At 36.6% G+C, this 20,579-nt stretch overlaps 1 protein-coding gene across 1 annotated transcript; it reads left to right on the top strand.

The window, feature by feature from the left end:
- Positions 1–418: 418 nt before the first annotated feature.
- LOC140150324 (uncharacterized) lies at positions 419–16,199 on the top strand. Its single transcript, XM_072172333.1, has 2 exons — positions 419–706; positions 14,334–16,199. Exons 1-2 carry the CDS (start codon positions 419–421, stop codon positions 16,197–16,199), a joined length of 2,154 nt encoding a protein of 717 aa, XP_072028434.1.
- Positions 16,200–20,579: the final 4,380 nt, after the last annotated feature.

The raw sequence follows: 20,579 nt of genomic DNA, 5'->3' as shown, positions 1-20,579 counted from the left end.
AATAGCGCCTGAGCGAAATGTATCAGCCTCTCGAGGGTCGTGCTTGTTTTTATGAAAACAATAGAGTAGGATCTCAACAGTAAAGATCTGTTCAAAAATGTTTCGAATCGATTGTGAATTAGTGACAGGCTGTCGGAATAATATCAAGGCCGGAACTGGTAAGGAGGCGAAATTGTCGGCTGAAATTCATAAGAGCGCTTTTCAGGTGCCCGTAGCTCAAAAGTTCGACTAGATTGGTCACAAAAAAATAAATTTTTATTCAATTTCAGACTTTACACTTTAATAAAATCCATACGACATTTTCTCAACTTTGTAACTAAGGGTAGATAAACTGATTACTTTCTTGTGTTTTCACGTGTATTTCAATAGGAAGATTATTTAGTGGTGTGCCAGTGTGCCATACGTGACAAAGTAAAAAATGTGGAAATTAAGGACAAAACAAAATGCCAAAGATATCATTGAAAGGATCAAAGAGGCGAAGTGGAGATGGGCGGGACACATAGCTCGTAGAGACGACAATATATGGATAAAGAGGTTAACGGAATGGCAGCAAAGAACAGGAAAGAGAAGAAGGGGAAGACAAAAACGAAGATGGCGTGATGACCTCACATCCTACCTGGGTACAACCTGGGCAAGAGAAGCACAGAACAGAAGTAAATGGAAGCTACTTGAGGAGGGCTACATCCGACAGTGGATGATACAGCCTGTGAGGTGAGGTGAGGAGGTGCCAGTGTTGTAGGGTGTTTACAGATTTGGGGTCAAAGGTTATTAATGGTTCACCTCAATACCTACAAAATGCCTATTCTGCAACAAACAACATAACAGAGTTATGATACTTGCACACATACATTAGTCAGTGCTTTTTGGGTTAGTCACAAATTTGTGTGTCTATCGTTAGGGTCAAAGGTCAAAACGGCTGTCTTTGTGGTCGCAGGACCACTGCACTTCTAGTTACACAGCCGTGACTAACGTCACGGCTGTGTCTTTTTTCTTACAGGATCTTCTTCTTCTTCTGTCAATTTTTACATTGCTCTAGCACTCACATGCTTACATCGATTTTGACCTAACTTGGTCACAATGATCATTCACCGTGCACCTACAAGTTACATGAAACTCATGGGGTCAAAGGTCACGCAGAGGTCATAGGGGTCAAAAACGTGATTTCAACTAAAAATGCATCTTCTCCCACAACTTACGTAGGACAGCGACGCCACTAGCACACATGCATTGATATTACCCAGTGTCTTTGTGGTGTACACAGATTTGGGGTCAATGGTCATTAAGGGGTCACTTCCGGTATAAAATGAAATACCTTCAAACATTTTTATTAGCTAAACAAAACATAGGCCAGTAACGGTATGTTGACATATGAGTTGTAGTAACCCAGTGTATATGTGATATTTTTTATATGGAGTCAAAGGTCATTAAGGGATCACTTCCGGTATAAAAACGAAATACCTTTAAAATGCATCTTCTCCCACAAATTACGTAGGACAGTGACGCCACTTGCACACATGTATTATAATTACCTAGTGTCTATGGGGTGTACACAGATTTGGGGTCAAAGGTCATTAAGGGGTCACTTCCGGTATAAAACAAAATATCTTCAAAAATTTTTATTAGCTAAGAAAAACATAGAACAGTAACGGTATATGCACACATAAATTGTGGTTACTCAGTGTATATGTGGTATTTTTTAATTTGGGGTCAAAGGTCATTAAGGGGTCACTTCCGGTATAAATAGATTATACTTATAAAATGCATCTTCTTCCACAAATTACGTAGGACAGTGACGCCACTTGCACACATGCATTGGTGTTACCCAGTGTATATGGGGTGTACACAGATTTGGGGTCAAAGGTCATTAAGGGGTCACTTCCGGTATAAAACGAAATACCTTCAAAAAAATTTATTAGCTAAGAAAAACGAAGGACAGTGACGGTATGTTCATATATGAATTGTGGTTACTCAGTGTATATGTGGTATTTTTTTATTTTGGGTCAAACGTCATTAAGGCGTCACTTCCGGTCTGAGACGAAAACCCTTCAAAATGTCCCTTCTGCCACAAATAACATGGCATAGTGATGCCACGTGCTAATGTGCATTGACATTAGCCAATGTCTATGGGGTTTCATATATTTTGGGGTCAAAGGTCATTAAGGGGTCACAACACGGCTGTGTTCGTGGTCTTAGACCACAGGTAAGTCTAGTTTTTATTTTGTTACAAAAAATGAGGCCAAAATTGTATTTTTGTGATGTTTCAAAATCTGAAAATTTTTGTTTATATCCGACGTTAACAAAGTTTTAAAAATTCAGAAACAATGAAGTCAGAAATAACAAGTCTCCCATTACTCTGCCTTTAATTCATACATAGTTGTAATTTTGTATGACTTAAAAAGTTACGATGAAAATATAACTCAATATATATAACTATGTTTACAGTATTTAGATCAAGATATGTGCTGTTAAATCACAGCAAGCACACAAGCTAAGAGAATACTTGACACAAGAAGCGATACATAAGACCACGAATGCAGTACAGCCTTATCTAGTCTCTATCGATATGTAGCAGTAATTTGTCTCCCAATCAGACCTGTATTCGAGTGACAATAAATCACTGTCACATGTAAATGGTAAAAGCACCATGTGTCTACTCTATGTTACAAGATATTGTAAATCATAGTGAGAAACGCTGGCAGAAATCAGGTATCTGCTCTATGTTATTTGGGGAGGGCGAGTTAGCGCAGCGGTAATTCCCTCGCTTTGCACCACTGAGGTCCCGGGTTCAAGCCCCGGCGCGGCCCAAGGACTCATGTGCACTTGGTTTATCCCGATTCCATGCTCGCTCTCGCAGGTTTTCTCCGGGATCTCCGGTTTCCTCCTGCTTTCATTAGTTGTTTGGTTATCAAAACTTCCTTCACCCAATGGAATTTGGGGAGCTGCACAGATAATTGGTGGATGTTACAATCTAAGTGCGGATAGGTCTGCGCCTGAGGTTCGGCTGCAACTGGCCTAGATGATGCGATCTGATTGTGATGATTCACCATGGCAGCGAAATTACAGCGCTTTGAATCCTTCAAGATCTAGCTGGAAAAAGGCGCTATATAAATCCGAAATTTATTTTTTTTATAATGTAGATCCAACCAGGAGACATATATTTTATAAGAAAGAAAGAAAGAAAGAAAGAAAGAAAGAAAGAAAGAAAGAAAGAAAGAAAGAAAAAAAAAGAAAAAAAAAGAAAGAAAGAAAGAAAGAAAGAAAGAAAGAAAGAAAGAAAGAAAGAAAGAAAGAAAGAAAGAAAGAAAGAAAGAAAGAAAGAAAGAAAGAAAGAAAGAAAGAAAGAAAGAAAGAAAGAAAGAAAGAAAGAAAGAAAGAAAGAAAGAAAGAAAGAAAGAAAGAAAGAAAGAAAAGAAAGAAAGAAAGAAAGAAAAAGAAAGAAAACAAAAAATCGGGTCACCAAATCAATGTATTTACAGTAAAAACATTTTTACATGTCATAACCGATATAAATAACAAAATTCAAGTGTAATGGTAAATTGTGAAATAAGAAAATGCGTCTGTTTATGTAGGAACAGCATGATGAGTAATAATATTTGAACTAACAAATCGGCAAATCGTTAATGTGCGTGTACCGAGTTTTCACTGATTTCCCACAAAATCTTACCAGGCGTAAACAAATAACATATGACATGTAATGAAACATGACATTTCTTATACATGATCGTCGGTGTAGGCCAAGTTCAGTGACGTCGCGTCATAAGGGCACGCCCCCCCCCACCCCATGGTCGGTGCCCCACCCCAGATGATGACCCACGCTTCACCACTGGTTTACTTTTCAACAAGGGCTAACGTGTCAAGGTCGCTATGAGACCTCTTTTAATTCCATTCTAAAGATTTGGTCCCACAAACCTCACCTTCCGCTTTTTTCTTTATTAAGTTTTACCACTATGTTTATGCCGTGGTGTTTTGCAATTCCAGCATCATACCTGTATTCATGTCTACTATATTGTATATTTATTTTGATCGATGCTGTAGTTCCTCTCTATTGCGTCATTTATGTTCTCTTTTACTAAGTTAAAATGCAAGTGTGTGGCATTTTAAATGCGCAGGGCTTTACCCTGTTAACAGACATCGGCACCCCATTGAGTAGCCTATAATAACAAATTTAGCGTCACTGTTGTCGCAAACATTTCAGCAATATCGAACATGCAAGTGTGACGTCACATGTGTTTTCATCATCTATACAACCTAGAATACTCACCCATTACTATCAATAGATCCATTCTGATATAAGTGAAACATATTAATAAATATCTAAAAGCAAATAAAAAACAAAAGCAAAATAAATACATAGATAAAAAAGCACACCAACAATAACAACATGAACAATGCTGTAGCAAAGTATACCTAATCATTGACAACAATAATGTATTTGGTGCATTGAAACCTACAGTTGTGCTATTGAGTGAATGTGTAACCAGGCGATGTTATAATTCGGTGTGAGTTTCTATGCACCATCTGTCGCTTTGTAACGAGGAAGTTCGTTATATAAACATTAATTACCTTGAGAGATTGATTGTTTTAGAATAAGCAATACTTCCACTTTGGCAAATCTTGTCTCATCGTTTTTGTTAAAACCAGGTTACCCTTAAGGAGTTGTTTGCGGAATGAACAAGAAATACATGTATAGGATTAAATAAAGATTTGTGCATGTAAGAAATGTTAAAGGATGCTTCATATGACAACCGCATTCTATTTTTCCAATGCATACCTCTCTCTGTAAATCTACTACTACTCAAGCCAGATTTTATTCGAGAGACATCATATCACAGACATTAATTATAGTTATAAGTTACTAATTATAGTTAGCAGCTAGTATTATATTAAATATAAGTACAATTAGCGAAACTTGTTTTTGTTAATTGATGTTAGTCCCGGTATCGACGATGAGGGCGTGTGCACTGGCCGTTGACGTCACAATTTGACTTCGGAATAGTTTTGATGGCCATTCTTTCAAATGAAAACCCACCCTACCCGCCCTCGTTTCGTTTGAAGAAAAAAAAAGGGGGGTGGGGTGGGGAGGGGCTTACTTTTTGGAGTCTGAGCGGGTTTTTCAGATTATTAGCGTTGGTGGGGACGCGCCCCTTCGGAAACAAATAGGGGTTTGGGAAAAAACTTTTAAGCTTTTAGGGACTATTGTGATTTGCTACAGATTGTTATATTCAGTCGTCCGTGTAGTATGGCGACAGCATAAACATTGTGTAAGTACATGTTGAAAGTATATGTTTTTCTTTGTACGCCTGTGTATCACGGTGACAGTTGGTAATTGTTAGTGTTCATAAATACTTTGGTGGGGGTGGTTGGAAAAGTTGGAACCTCGGACGTCAAAAAATGTTTGATCCCCCTAAATATATCCCTTTTTATGGTCTAAATTTGTTTTGATTCCCCCCTTCATGTCCTGAAACCAAAAATATACATGGCATAGATTTCTTTTTGACATTGGGGTTGGAGAAAATTTCTTGAAGTCCAGTGAACCCAGCACCTTTTGCCGACAAAATAAGTTTATTGCACAAATGCGCGTGAAATTAAACTCGTGAAATATAGTACAAAACTGGAATTAATTTGCACGAAGCGCAAAAAAAAATTGGCACTTTTTATTTTAAAATGACCAAATATGGGGTTAATTTTGGTTAAAACCCATATACAGGCGTCAACATTGGGGGATGATTGTATGGACCATCTCCTATCAAAATATTGGGGGATTTATCCCCGGATCTACCCTCTATGGTCATTAAACTCATTAGCTAAAATTACCGATTGGAGTTATTACTCATTGGAGTCATAGTGTTACACCCAAATTGTAAAGTGCTCACATTTTGTTGATTTGTAGCTGGAGATTACAAAATTGAATACTTAATTTAACAAACATGCAAAAATTTTGGAATGTATCGTACATGCCTTCTCGTACATTTTACCCTGGAATTTTACCCTCAAATTAGTTGATCCCCATATTAAGGACCCAAAATATTTTTGATCCCACATACTTTCCACCCCCCACCAAAGTATTTATGAACACTCCCTAATACATGTAAAACACTTACTAATCAATAATTACTGACATGCATTAGTGTAGCTCTCAAGTATTTTGGTGAAATACGAGAAACCTCTCCGGGAATTTGAAGTGAATCTTTTTCCAGGATTATTACCTTATTTGGCTTAAATTATTCAATGATGATTTTTTTTAAAGAGCATTGCCATCTCCACATCTGAAGGGTGACAAACACAAAACAAGGTAAATTTAGAAGATCTCGAGACAAGAAACAAGAATAATATATGAATAGAAATCAGATACAGTTACTCAGATATAAGGCCAAAGGTTGTCTCTGGTTTGAAAATGCGTTTTTTTTTTATTATTATTCCCGACTTGGTATTTTTATGTTATTTTGAGAAAAAAAATCTGATTTTCGATTAATTTCTCCGGAAATAACACCACTCTTTGAAATTCTGAATCGAAATTTATATTAATAGCCGATCATAAGACACTAGTTACATTTAGAGCTGTTAAACACGATGCAGGCAGGCACTGCAGTAACAGTGATTTATTGGCACAAAATATACATGATTGCGATATAAACTCTCATTTTATGGTATTTTCTATAGCTTCATGTGCTACAATAACAGTAGTTAATAACCGTAGTTATTAAGCAACAAGAATGAATTAGTCTGACCCATTTTCAGCTCCATAATTTAAAGGTACATGACTTACAAAGTAAATAAACCACGATAAGAATGTTGTATTCTTAATTAATTATTATAGTTTGTGTTAACACATGCCTGAAGCAGTCACCTTCTTTTAGAGCTAAGGGGCTTTCGTATCGGCACACTAAAAAACGCGTAGCTTTGTATGCATGCTTAATTTTGCAAGAAGTGTTCATTATAACAACCATAATAGCAAATTGAATCACGATTTGGCGATGCTCGTTAATTTTACTTCTGGTGAGACATGATCTCTTTTCACTCTTTAGTATTTCAAGTAGCAATTTGCATCGTTTAAGTCAGCCGATTGCCTGTAGTGAAGTGTTTCCTTAAGCCTTCTCCTGTTACGATATCATACGTCGTTATAGTGAATAATTCTGTTCTTTGGAAAAGGAGATATAAAGATAAAGACATTAAAACCAACGGTCAAACATCCCTTTTAACGCTTAATGCAATGTCTGCTGGTGCATAATTTAAGAGACAATAATATAAATTGAAGAATCGTTGACGCGAGTACGATATATCAATTATATCTGTACTCATATGTATCTGAGGGTTTTATCAACTTGGAATAATGACATACAAAACATATTTACACGATCACAATCAAACATGGTATTGCAATAGTAATTTTGTGGGTTTTCCTTAAATTCGTGTAATATGATGATAATAAAATCGAATTTTTTGTCTGCGCCGACATGAGCCTGATTTGGTCGTGCCGTGTCAAATTAGGTATTTACGAACTTGACGTCTGGCAAATAAACTGTCAAGATTTTGTCAATAGAAGCTCAGCTCAGACTTCTTTATTACACAATTTCATAAGTAATGCAATAGACTGCTCCTTGCCTACACAAAATGGTGGCTATCAAAAGAGCCAGGAGTAAATTACCTTAACCTTACACTAGTTTCCTGTTGATCTTGAGGAAAGCTTGGCAATTCTATACATATTCAATAGCCAATCTTTTGAAACATTCATTTTCTATGATAGAAACCCGTCTTGAAGGCATCGACCAACAATATCTATTTCAATCTCATTTCCTTTATCTTAAAACGTTATAGCGTACGACGGTGATACTCTTGCAATTATTCTATATCGATTATGTTGATTGACATGTATGAATACATTTAAACACACGTGATTTCTAAAATTATCAAATTAATAACTAATTTACATTCTTTGCAAATCAGTCCATCAGCAAAACATGACTTACTAATTATATTCAAATCAATTATCATAATTTGGTAATTACAGTTGATGTTGAATCACAATAAACAAATGGGTTTAGAGGGAGGAGAATGGGATGGGCGTAAAACCACAGATCTGTGGTATAACCATAGGAACAGGAGAGAACAAACCACAATTCTCCTAAACCCTAAACACTGAACAGCACACACCTTAAGGGATGGGGTATGAAAGTTTGGAGAGTATTTATTGTGTGACATTAGAGCACATCAGACATATCGAATTGCATTCTGAATACGAAGAATGTCCTTCTGATATCAAATAATTTTGATTTTTTGATATTCGCAATGTAATACACATTTTATGGCAAATCATTAAAAATTGATATTTTTGATATTTAATAGTATTCGAAGTAAACTTTATAAATCTGATGATTTATACTTAAAGTGTATGTTGGTGGCATGAAAAGCCGACGATCAATTGAAAATTTTGACCTTTCGTATTGAAGATTATATGTTTTTTTTTCCAAAACACCAAAAACAAATAGGTCTTTTTGGGAAAAAAATCCATATCTTCAATATGAAAGGTCCAAATTTTCAATTGATCATCGGCTTTTTCTCCCAGCTACATACACTTTAAGAATATATCATTAGATTGATAAAATTTACTGCCAGGACTGTTATTATATCAAAAATGTGAAAAATATCAAATTTGAATAATTTGTCATAAAATTTGTATTATATCGTGAATTTCAAAAATTAAAATTATTTGATATCAGAAAGACATTCTTCGTATTCAGAATGCAATTCGATATGTCTGATGTGCTCTCATGTCCCACAAAAATACTGTCGAAACGCTCAAAACGCTCATTCCAGATCCCTTAATTGAGTTGATAAATGAAAGCAGGATAAGAGGGTTAGAACGGTAATGCTAGAACGGATGGAAGTGCCTTGAAATGACAATGCACATGGATCATGCAGAATTCAAAACTGATCAATACTAAATCAATTCGAATTGTACACAGACTGTCAACCATTTGTAACCAACTACACTTCTTCCTCTGATATTGAACCGTTTCTTTTTAGATTTGATGTATCTCATCGCAGAAACGTTGCTAAACATTGGCAATCATTATGTTGCTTTTGAGATGATATGTTTACATACTCAGGCGATAGGTAATAATGCCCTCTTTACACACGATACGTGTTGGTACCCAAACTCACATCTAGGGATAGACTACTCCCTAGATTTACCAAGTACAATATTGTCAATAAAATCACATTATTCCTTTATTATCTAAGGTCTAGTCTAAAAGCATTTAAGCATCAAAGTTACCTACAACATGAAACCTAATTCCTGTTGACCTAATTTCTTACACGATCACGTAACAAGTTTATCTCTGATCAAATTATGTTATTTGAAATGGAGCAATGTTTGGCCATTTTTTAGAAGGAACTATAAATCTTTATCATTTCTTAGACTTACACGTCCATTTGCCCTAGCTTATATTATTTATGAATTCCCAAACAGTGTAAACAATTTACTGGTGCTATACATTTGCCTGCTGGTATTTGACAGTTTTTAGCAATATATTTGAATTATTTCATGAATTTCATGATTTTCCCAGGTGCTCTAATTACATTGAATTCGGCTGACAAATCTTGCAAAACCTGAATCTAATAGTAACATGACTAGCATGCCGATGGACAAGTTGTTAAACACATCAATGTACCCAATTTCTCAACGAGCAAGACCTCAGGCATAGTATAGAACAGCATTTAGATAGGAGATCCCGATTTTATTCTAAACTTACAATTTCGCCTGCAGAAGATAAATCATGGGAAGACAAAATCACAACTTTTCTGACACAAAACTAGAAATAAGGTCGAGTTCATCATTCATTTTCTACTTCCAAGTCAACTGGCAAAACAAAACACCTTAAAGTCGAGGAATTTGGCTGATAAAGACCCTTAAATGGTGCTACTTTCTTCAATACGACGGCGTTCAATCGTTAGTTTTAATAAACAAAAAAAAATATTTCAATAGGCTCACAACTTTTATAAATATGCTTTTTTCAGTCTGTCTACGGAGGCGGTTGGCTATACGTACCATGCATGAATATCAAACTTTCCTCAATGATAAGTTTATTTACCGACGTGCTTATGGGCTTTGAAATTTGTTAAATGTCATTAATTTGTGGGCAAGTGGATGTGGGATAAGATTTTTTTGCTATAGGCTTACTTGCATTTTTTCTTCGTTACTTATAACTTTTTGTATTTTTTATTATGTTTCTTACTTTCTTACTTTGTTGTTTCTTGCTTTCTTTTAATTCGTTTCTCTTTTGGGGATAAAAGTTAGCCCTGAAAGGAGCTGTTTGATTTGTCTTTGCTTCTTCTGAAGTTATAGTTAACTGTGCTACCCTGCCCTCTACCTGGTTGTCTCCTTGACGAATAGGGGTTTCAGCCATGGTCCTCATTCTATTACACGGTTGTTAGATAGCATTCATTTTTGAGCAAAGTTGGACACTGATGGTGCTATTAATGTTAAATCTTGTTTGCATCTTTTCAAGGGGTAGACACTGTATAATAGCATCAAAACATCATACAATTGCAAACTACTTTTTATCATGAAATGAAAGAAATAACTCATATTATTGTACTAAATTAAATTTAAAACATATGTAAACAGCCCCGTCAATTTGAACACAAATATACCACTTATATACTGAATAATTATTATTAGTTATTATTGTCAAAATAAGATTTCCCATATAACGATATTTTACTTGTGACGTGTCATGTCAAAAACAGACATTTTTGGGCAGGTTATCAATGTTGAGGTTATTACATTAAATATAGAAATATTTTGCTCCACAACGCCGTTTCCCCAGTGAAATGGGACATTCCTAAGCGAAGATATTGAGTTCGTAAGTTATAGCATTATAAAATTGGAAATTGAGATATCGGTCTTGACAATGTTGAGAGTAGGTATTACCTTGAAAAATGTCTCAAAAAATACAAACTGTGAACGATGTGAAAATAAGCAAACTTTAACGAGCGTTGAAAGACACACGTAAATCCAATCTCTTACGGTTAAGTACAAAGACTTTACCTACAGCAGGAGCCCTACATATAAGCAGTCACAAAAATCACACTTATTGTAATTATATAGTTATTTTTGATTGAGGTACTACCATATAAATTGAATCTTAATGGAAATCATTGGTGTGGATAGGTTTATTACTGGATGAAAAATCGTGGTGCCAATAATAAACAGTTTCAGACGCTGATCGTGATAATTTGCTCTAATTATTCTCGCATGGCTCTATGAACCTCCTTTTATTTGCTTATAGACGGCAAGAAATTGCTTCAGAAATTTTCCATTAGTAAGATTGGCGGGATGATGGGTAAAAGGACCCGATCCAGCCAGCCATCCACGGTTATTGAAATAATTACCTTCACGAAGATGATACCGTGATCATGGTACTTAATGGTTTAGAGTGAATCAAAGATGACTTTCATGCTTCTTGATTTCTCGCATCCCATTTTCATAGTAGAGAGGCCACATAGGTCTATCTGCTTTAGTTAAGATTTTCGTGCAACATTTTTAGACAAAGGTGCCAGCCAGGTTAGGATTAACTATTAGAGTCTCATCTTTCTGTTCAGCCAGGTTGGCATTCCTGAATAGTGATGTGAGCGGAGAATTTCAGTTCTTGTCAAATAAATAAAATTTTAACTCCAAAAACAATAGCGTAAAAATGGGAATTTTTGGTAAAAAAAATTTAATGAAAAATTATGGCTAAAGCATGTTTTAACACAAATATCGCCTCAATATGGTATGATCGAATATTTTTGTTTACAGATAATATAACATATTCATATTCCTCTATCATTCAGAGCAAAAATTAAGGTTGGGGAAATTTGGCTTTAATATTTGACATTTCGGGGTAAAAATTAGAAAAAAGTTTTAAAAAAACACATTATTTTTTTAACTAAAACATCTCAGTTTATGTCACTTTTCATAAATGCCAGTTGGGAAAACAGATAGAGGAGACCTTAACAGCTGATACCTGTGTCTAAAGCTATTGCATGAGACCCAATGCAGCCGCAAAGTGGCCTCTCTACTATATTATTATTGAGCATTTTAAAAGATTAACCTGCTAAATCAAACCAGTTTGTTTACACGCAAAATGGGCGTCTGAACTAATTGATTAAAGATGTGAAGTTTTAAAAGATTGCTGACGTTGCCATTGTGTTGTTATACTGCTACATGTATATACTAGTGTCACCACTTTAATATAAAAATCGGGTTCTTATGTATTGCAGTGTTTGTTTGTTTGTTGGTTTTATTTTGCTGTTAATTATTTGCTTTGATCGGAAATGCTCTTAATTCCAATGATAATCTACTTGACGCAGAAAGTTTTCAAGTAGAGTATACTTCGGTGATTTGCCTCACCCACCCATACTCGACTTTAAACCAAATTTGACGGAAATTGACACTTTTTTGAGAAAAGTTTGAAAAAAAAACACTCTTTCTTAACACAAAATTTCATGAAATTGAGGGCCATGATCAATAAACCAAAATTGCTGTAAATGCACCCGGAGTCTAAACTAAATGGCTGAAAATACACCCCGAATCTGCATGCCGCACATTTCTGTACCCTCGTTTCCACTAAGAACCCCGCGGGTCCATAATTTGGTCATTTGGTAGTTTTTCAGCAGATGTAAACGGAATCTTCTCTATGCATAATATTGTTTATATTGAGATAACAACTTTTCACTTTTAGTCATTGATGTAACTTAATTTATCTCTTGAACACCTATTCGCAGTGCAATTTGGGAGGAATTGGTTCGCCCTCCAAGTCATCGTAATTCGCCTCATATAGCAAACAGTTATTTATTCCGCTTTTCCTACAAATGAATTATCAATAAATCAATATCAGTCCACAATAGAATGGTGTAAATCAATTTCTGCTTATGCGGCCTATACACAATCCATTTGATTGATCAATATCAAAGACTCTAGATACTAGATACAAGAGTGGATACAAAATCTGCCACTGTGCACTGTACACACGAACATCAAAAGTGATTTTTTTTTCAACCTTCAATAAAATTAAACTAGATTAGATCTCTTCAATAATATTGAAGCGAAATATTATTTTGTATCCAACCCTGCATCTAAGGTCCCAATATTGATCAATCAAATAATTGATCGTGTATGGGCCGAATTAGGCACGTCAGGCCTAATATAAACTCCTCAATAAAAGTTTGGACAGTTTTTCAAACATGTATATCTCAGATTATTTGTGACATGTTCATATCGCGTTGTATATCAATGGATAGCTACTTTATTCCCCTTTGCAATGCAACCACATTTGAAACAATCACCTTTTTTACGGCTGAGTACACGTCTTGTGAATGTTGTGGTGTCTCAAACAGAATGTACCAATTTGGCCTTTATTCTGTGCTCAAACAACACTAGTCACTAACCCCAATAACGGGTGGGAAAACCATACGCAGCCACAACAGCCTCCTCCTCACACGTTGCTGTGGGATGACATTCCATTCTTCCACCAGTATTCGTCGCAGGTCATTCAATGTGGTTGCATTGGCTACTCTGGCACGCATATCACGACCAAGCTGGTCCCACAAGTGTTCAACAGGTTGAGGTCTTGGCTGATGACAGGCCATTCGCTCTACTCCCATAATCTGTAGGTATAGTCGTGGACTACTTTGGCTCTGTGGGAACGAGCGTTGTCATCTTGGAGGATTGCCAGAGAGGATTGCATTTGGTCCCAGATTGTGAAGATGTGGGCTTGCAGCTTGCTGCATAGAATAATGTTGAATTTAGCACATTCTGTGTGAGACCCCGCTACTTTCGCAAGACGTGTACACAGGCGTGAAAAAGATGATTGATATGATGAAGTCCAATGAGATTGGATGAAAATTCGCAAAATTCGTAAGTTATTCCAGTATTTTATTTATAATTCACCTCTGTTTCTACGACTGGATGAATCATAATATACATCAACATTTAAGAGACAATTTCGGGCCGGATAGCCTAAAATTATGCAGAGATTTGGAGAAAACGGCAAGGAAAATTGGTAATTGGAGGAACCATTTGCGTTTTAATGTGAGATGCTTACATAACGGACATCGCGCAGAGAACATCCTAAGGATCGCAGAAAGGAAACTTCTAAATGAAAGAGTAAGACACGTGAACTTTACTATCTCTGTGCTCACTAATAAATTTAACGAACTATCCAACAAACTACGGGCCGCTCTACCCCCGGAAAGTTTTCAATCAAGTTGAAGAATTTGTTAACCGTGCCCAAACATCCCAACATTTGATCACTAAAAAACGTCAGACAAACAAATTTAATATTCTCAAGGATAAAACACAGAGATCAAGGTCGGATTTGGACAGAAACTGGCGTGTTAATACCAGTACACGCGATACGGGAAATCAAGATAAATGGGTCAGAAATTTCTCTAATCGTCAATTGACTGACAACGAAACATCCTTGTTGTGTAAAGGTCTTGGGTACGCAGTGACCAGTAACAAAATCCCAATCGCTGACATTGTAACAGCTACAGAATCAGCAATTAAACAAGCCCATTTAGATCCAGGGAAATCTGAAGAACTTAGACAAAGGATTAGTTCTACGTTACGCAACAGCAAACCACCTCCCTCAAATCTAACCAAAGAGGAACGTGCAGCGTTAAACGATCTGGAAAAGGATAAAAGTATTATCATTGTCCCCGCTGATAAAGGAAAATGTGTGTGCGTACTTAATGAAACAGACTATAGAAATAAGTGCAGTGAACTATTAAGTGACAACAACACCTATAAACGGATCGGTTATAATCCTACAAGTGGTTATAGAAAGAAGGTTTGTCAATTTGTCAACAAGTTAGAAACTGACGGAGCGATTATTGACAAGGAAAAATACAATCTCATCCTCATACCGAGCCAAGTGTTCCTGCTTTCTATGGCTTGCCAAAATTCACAAACCAGAACCAATCCCCTTCGGCCTATAGTCAGTTGCATTGGTTCTGTGACATACAATCTCGCCAAACACTTGACTAAAATTCTGTCCCCCATTGTTGGTAAATCACCCCATCACATTACCAACACGCAGGATTTTGTGGACAAAATTAAAGACATTGAACTTGGTGATGATGAGATAATTACCTCTTATGACGTCACAGCACTATTCACCTGTATACCCCCTACGGAAGCGATTAAGATCACAAGACAGTGTTTAGAGGAAGACAGCAACTTGGCAAATAGGACAACTTGGACTATCGACCATATTATTGAAGCGGAACAGTTGTGTCTTGATACAACCTATTTCTCCAACAATGGCCAGTTTTATAGACAATTATATGGTTGTTCCATGGGAAATCCCATTTCTCCAATTATTGCCAACTTGGTTATGGAATGGTTTGAACAGCATGCACTAGAGACATACCAAGTTGTACCTCCACGACTTTGGCTACGCTACGTAGATGACACCTTTGTGATTATCAACAGACACGAACAGGACAATTTCTTCAAACATATCAACAGTATGAATAGTGACAATATTAAATTCACTCAAGAGAAGTGCACGGACAACAAACTCGCATTCCTTGATTGCCATGTCCAAATTAACAACGAACGGAAGCTCACAACAGTAGTTTACCGTAAGCCGACCCACACAGATCATTACCTGCAGTTTAGGTCGCACCACCCACTCGTCCACAAACTTGGGGTCATACGCACTCTCCACTATCGCGCAGAAACAATCATAAGCGAAGAAATCAACGTTCCGCATGAGAATGATCACATTGATGGAGTTTTAAGGAAGTGCGGTTACCCGGACTGGGCCTTTGAGCAGGCCAAAAGAAAAAAAGCCCCAGTAACCCCCAATGAAGACTCTGAACAAGCCACTCGCAAAACACTGATAACTATCCCCTACTGTGCTGGTGTCTCTGAAAGAGTAAAGAACATCTATAAACTCTTCGGCATCACAACCACGTTTAAGCCGGTAAACAAATTGCGCGGAAAACTAGTGCATGTTAAAGATAAGCCCCCCAGAGACAAACAGTCCAACCTTGTCTACGGTTATAAGTGTGGGGATTCGGACTGCACAGAAGCGTATGTAGGAGAAACAAAGCAATCCCTTAAAGCTCGTCTTGGTCAACATAGACGGCCTAGTTCTACTGACTGGCAACCGGACACCATATCGATACGGAGGATGTTATCATTCTAGATCGTGAGGAGAGGTGGTTTGAGCGGGGAGTTCGAGAAGCGATCTGGGAACGAGTGGAGAAGCCATCCCTCAACAAACGAGGGGGCCTGAGATTCCAACTGTCGCACGCCTGGGATTCATCGATTGTCAATATTCCTTGCCGATTGACACGTGACCAGTCTCCGACTACGATCAATACCGGAGCATCTTTGCAGTTGCCAGATGAAGTCCAATGAGATTGGATGAAAATTCGCAAAATTCGTAAGTTATTCCAGTAGTTTATTTATAATTCACCTCTATCATGATTGATATGAAACACGATATGAACATGTCACAAATAATCCGAAATATACATACTTTCCAAACTTTTGTTGAGGAGTTAATTACGTTTTCGCAATTAAAATATTTCACACAACCATTTCAATGGGATCTGTCCACCTCTAAGTCTGGAACCATTGAATACCATAATTAATTTGCTGAGTGAAAACAAAACAAAACAAGAGAGCTTAAATGGCTATAGCGCATGGACAATCCTCTTTGTGTCCATTAGAACTGTCACTAGTCCAGATCATATGCCTCCAACCACATTACTTTTCTAAGTTGCTTACAAACTACATTGTAAAACATTGACATCCTATCAAGATTATGTGTCATCTTTACACGCAATGCGTGTTTATACGCCAAACTCGCAGAGATAGATTACCTCCCTAGATTGACAAAGTACCTGAAAAGTACTGAAAAAAATCCGTTTACGGTCTTCCTTCATTATTTTAAGTCTATTCTCAAAGCATATAAGCATCCCAACATTGTCTATCACGTGAAATTTAACTCCTATTGACCTGTTTCTTTATTACACGATCACACGTTTAAGTTTATTCTTAATCTAATTATGTAATTGGAAATGGAGCGATGTTTAGTCATGTTTAGCAAAAGGAACTCCTCTATATCACTCATATAGTGTATTTCCATACATTAGTCATTGGATTAGGTGCGATACTGTAGCCTCTCAAACAAATGTGAGTCCAGTTGATCAGTTTTATGTTCAATATTCAATATACATTAGTCAGTTTGTGGAACCATCCCTGGTGGAACCAATGTTTTTGGCATCCTTACCGCTCAACGAATAAAACTAGAATTGGTTCCATTTTTTATGATGCTAACTCTAAAATCGGCCCATTATGGTTGCAGAAAGAAATTACGCTTCCGGGAAATGCTAAGAGTTTCATATGCTAAAATATCCCCTCCCCTTTTTTCTCATATTGTTTGGTGAATGTTAAGGTAGACAATATCAAATAACAAATTTGGATCACCTACCTTTAACTTTCAAAGAGAATATTGACATTTCTATCATAACGTATGTATGGGATGTATCGAGAAGATCCGAAACGCAAACTAATATTGCTCTTCTCCTTTTAAGATGTACCAAGCATGAATAATGTTAACGATCTTTATTATAGCGTCAATCATACAAAAGTGACATTTTAATAAAGAAGATGGCCAAAATATCAGCATCTGAGCCTGACGAAGAAAATAACAAAACATATTGAGTGTTTTTACTTTGGACATACATTATGGACTTAAAAAACAAAATTGAATTAATTCTTTTTGGTTAAATACATCAAAGCATTTAAATTTTTCCACGATTACGCAAATATTGTTTCTAAAATTTTTTTGAAGGTTTGAATATAACAAGTGTTAATGGCAGCCATTTCTAATGTGGTTTTGTTTTTATTAGAGAGGTTGGATGTCCCATAAGCCTCGCCTCTTGCTCTCGTTCATTCCTATGTTCATTCTAAGGTGATGCATGCTGTACATCTCATTTCAAATCTCTGTACAGCATTATGATCATACGAGGGCGACAATCCAATCTTAAATGGTCTATGGGCTATGCCTGAGTCTATGTCTACTTTGATTCAACACGGTTTTGACGTTGACTGTAAATCAGGGTTAACATGCCGCCTTTAAGCAATTGCATTTCAGTGCTTCCCGAATATTATGATTGAAAAAAAATTGTTACCTGTTTTATTATACGGGCTGATCTCAATAACATTGAAAAGTTTCCTTTGTTATTATGAATTGTTACGAACAAAATGGATCATATTTATAGTTAGACGACTTTCTTTGGTATGTTGAATATCCTTGATTCTATTTAATATATTGCAAAATGAACACAATTTGCGCCTTCTGTGTCGTCTGCGCGTTCTTCGTACGTGATAAGTATGAACACTGGCTAAATAAGCGACATCGCTGTGTCACAGGAGAGTGGTTATGAAAAGTTGCACGGGCGTAAGTAAGGGTTTAAGTAGGTAAGGTTTTAATTCAAACTTTAATGGTGACCCGCGGGTCAAATAGCTAAATTTTACATTAAACACACCTAAACAGAAACAATGCAATTTGAAGGCAGCAGCTTAATCAGCGCCAATATTGCAACATCGAAACAAACAACTATACAAACCAGGGAATAAATATAGATTGTACAGACATCCATCCCCACCATACCCCACCCCGTGAGGCAATGAGGATAAAGTGCCTTGCCCAAGGATACAACACGTTGACACAAGTGGGGTTCGAACTCGCAACCTATGGAATATAAGTCGAGCGCCTTATCCACGATCACAGCGTATGGGAAACGTAAGTTCTCTATTCACAATCCAGACACTTCATTTTGACCTGGGAGTGGTATAGACTTTTTTCCCAGACGTCACCGATCAATCGATATAGACCATTTCATATCAAGATTGGAAAAGTTCTGAAAAACCGCGCTATTTATTCAGTAAGTCAAATTGTACCCAAAGAAATGTGATGAATTACGGTACTCTTTTGCGCGAAAATACAGCTTATTAAGCCATTGTGAACATGGGGTCATCGGTTCAAATATTTTTCTACCATATTGAGCTAACACCTCAGCTACTTGGTGTTTCATAATAACATACTATATCATTGGCCATAAGCGTCTTAAATAGCTCAATTTCACCTCGCCAAATTAATTTTGGCTCGCCGAAATTAATTTTGGCTACCCAAAAGTAATTTTGGCTACCCAAAAGTAATTTCGGCGTGACGAAATTCTAAAACCAATCAAAAAAAGTACACTTTATGTTGTAACCAATAAAAACAGCACACTCAAAATTAATTTTAATTCCGCCGCGCTGAAATTCCCAGCCAATCAAAATAGTGGATTGCACGAATAGAAAGGCATGCTCAAAGTTTAAAAATTAATTTTGCCAAACTGAAATTCTGATTTTCACCGCGGTTAAAAGAATTTAGCCACGCTTCAATTCTGAATTTTGCCGGTCGAACGTTTGTCTTTATGCATCACCTCTTCCACAAGTCGTTCTTTTACACAAGACATACCACCAAACGCTTGATTGCACATTGAGTATCCTTGGCAAAAGTATCTCTCTCATCCATAATTGACCGTCAAAAGTTCATCGTTCTTTATGATGCCAGTTACACATTGGAACTTCGCACTTTATATTGTGCTGAAGAGGTACTTTTATGCACGCGCGATAGGGGAAATTATTCGATGCTTCGGGTTTTATCGGAATGACTCAGTTTGAAAAGTCACACTTTATTTTCAAAGACTTTACCTAAAGTAGGTTACCATACAAATTAAGATCCCTACAAATACAAACGCAACAGAAGTAAACAACTGTAATTATATAGGTGTGTTGACCCCGATTACTGTAGCTGTATATGTATATGTTTAAACATTATTGTTTATGTATTTTGTTGTAAATTTTCATCTTTTTATGATTATTCCACAAGAAAACGTTTACCCTAAAATAATGGTGTGGATAGGTTGATTACCGGATGAGAAATCGTGGTGCCAATAATAAACAGTTTGAGACGCTGATGGTGATAAATATATTGCTCTATTTTCTCTCTCATGGATCTATGAACTTGGATTTATTTGCTTATAAGCGGGCACGGAATTTCTTGAGTAATTTGCCTTTAGTAAAATTGACGGGATGACGGGTAAAGGGATCTGATGCAGTCAACCACGCACAGTTATTTATATAATCAACTTCAAGAAGATGATACCCGTGGCCATGGTGCTTAATGGTTTAGAGTGGGTCGAAAATGTCTTTTGCGCTTCTTGACTTTTCACATCTTATTTAACTGCTAAACCTGCTAAATGAACCCCTTTGATTAACCCTAACCGAACCAAATAAAGTATCAAAACACCTCACAAAGCATATGCATGTGCGGGTGTCCCAGGTGATGTGTTTGCATCATTATGCAAACAGCCATGTGGTCACGGAAACACTTTTAAAACAATGTTTATGTGATCATAGAGAAATACCATTAAAATACCCCATGGGTTCAGAAATCAACTTTCATTACATACTGACCGCCCCTCGTAGATCATAGACTTGAATCAAATTACTGGTTTGATTCAAG

This window comes from Amphiura filiformis, chromosome 4, assembly GCF_039555335.1.
Source record: "Amphiura filiformis chromosome 4, Afil_fr2py, whole genome shotgun sequence".
Lineage (NCBI taxonomy): Eukaryota > Metazoa > Echinodermata > Ophiuroidea > Amphilepidida > Amphiuridae > Amphiura > Amphiura filiformis.
Note: the sequence above shows the minus strand (reverse complement) of the source record. Positions and strands in the feature narration are given on the sequence as shown.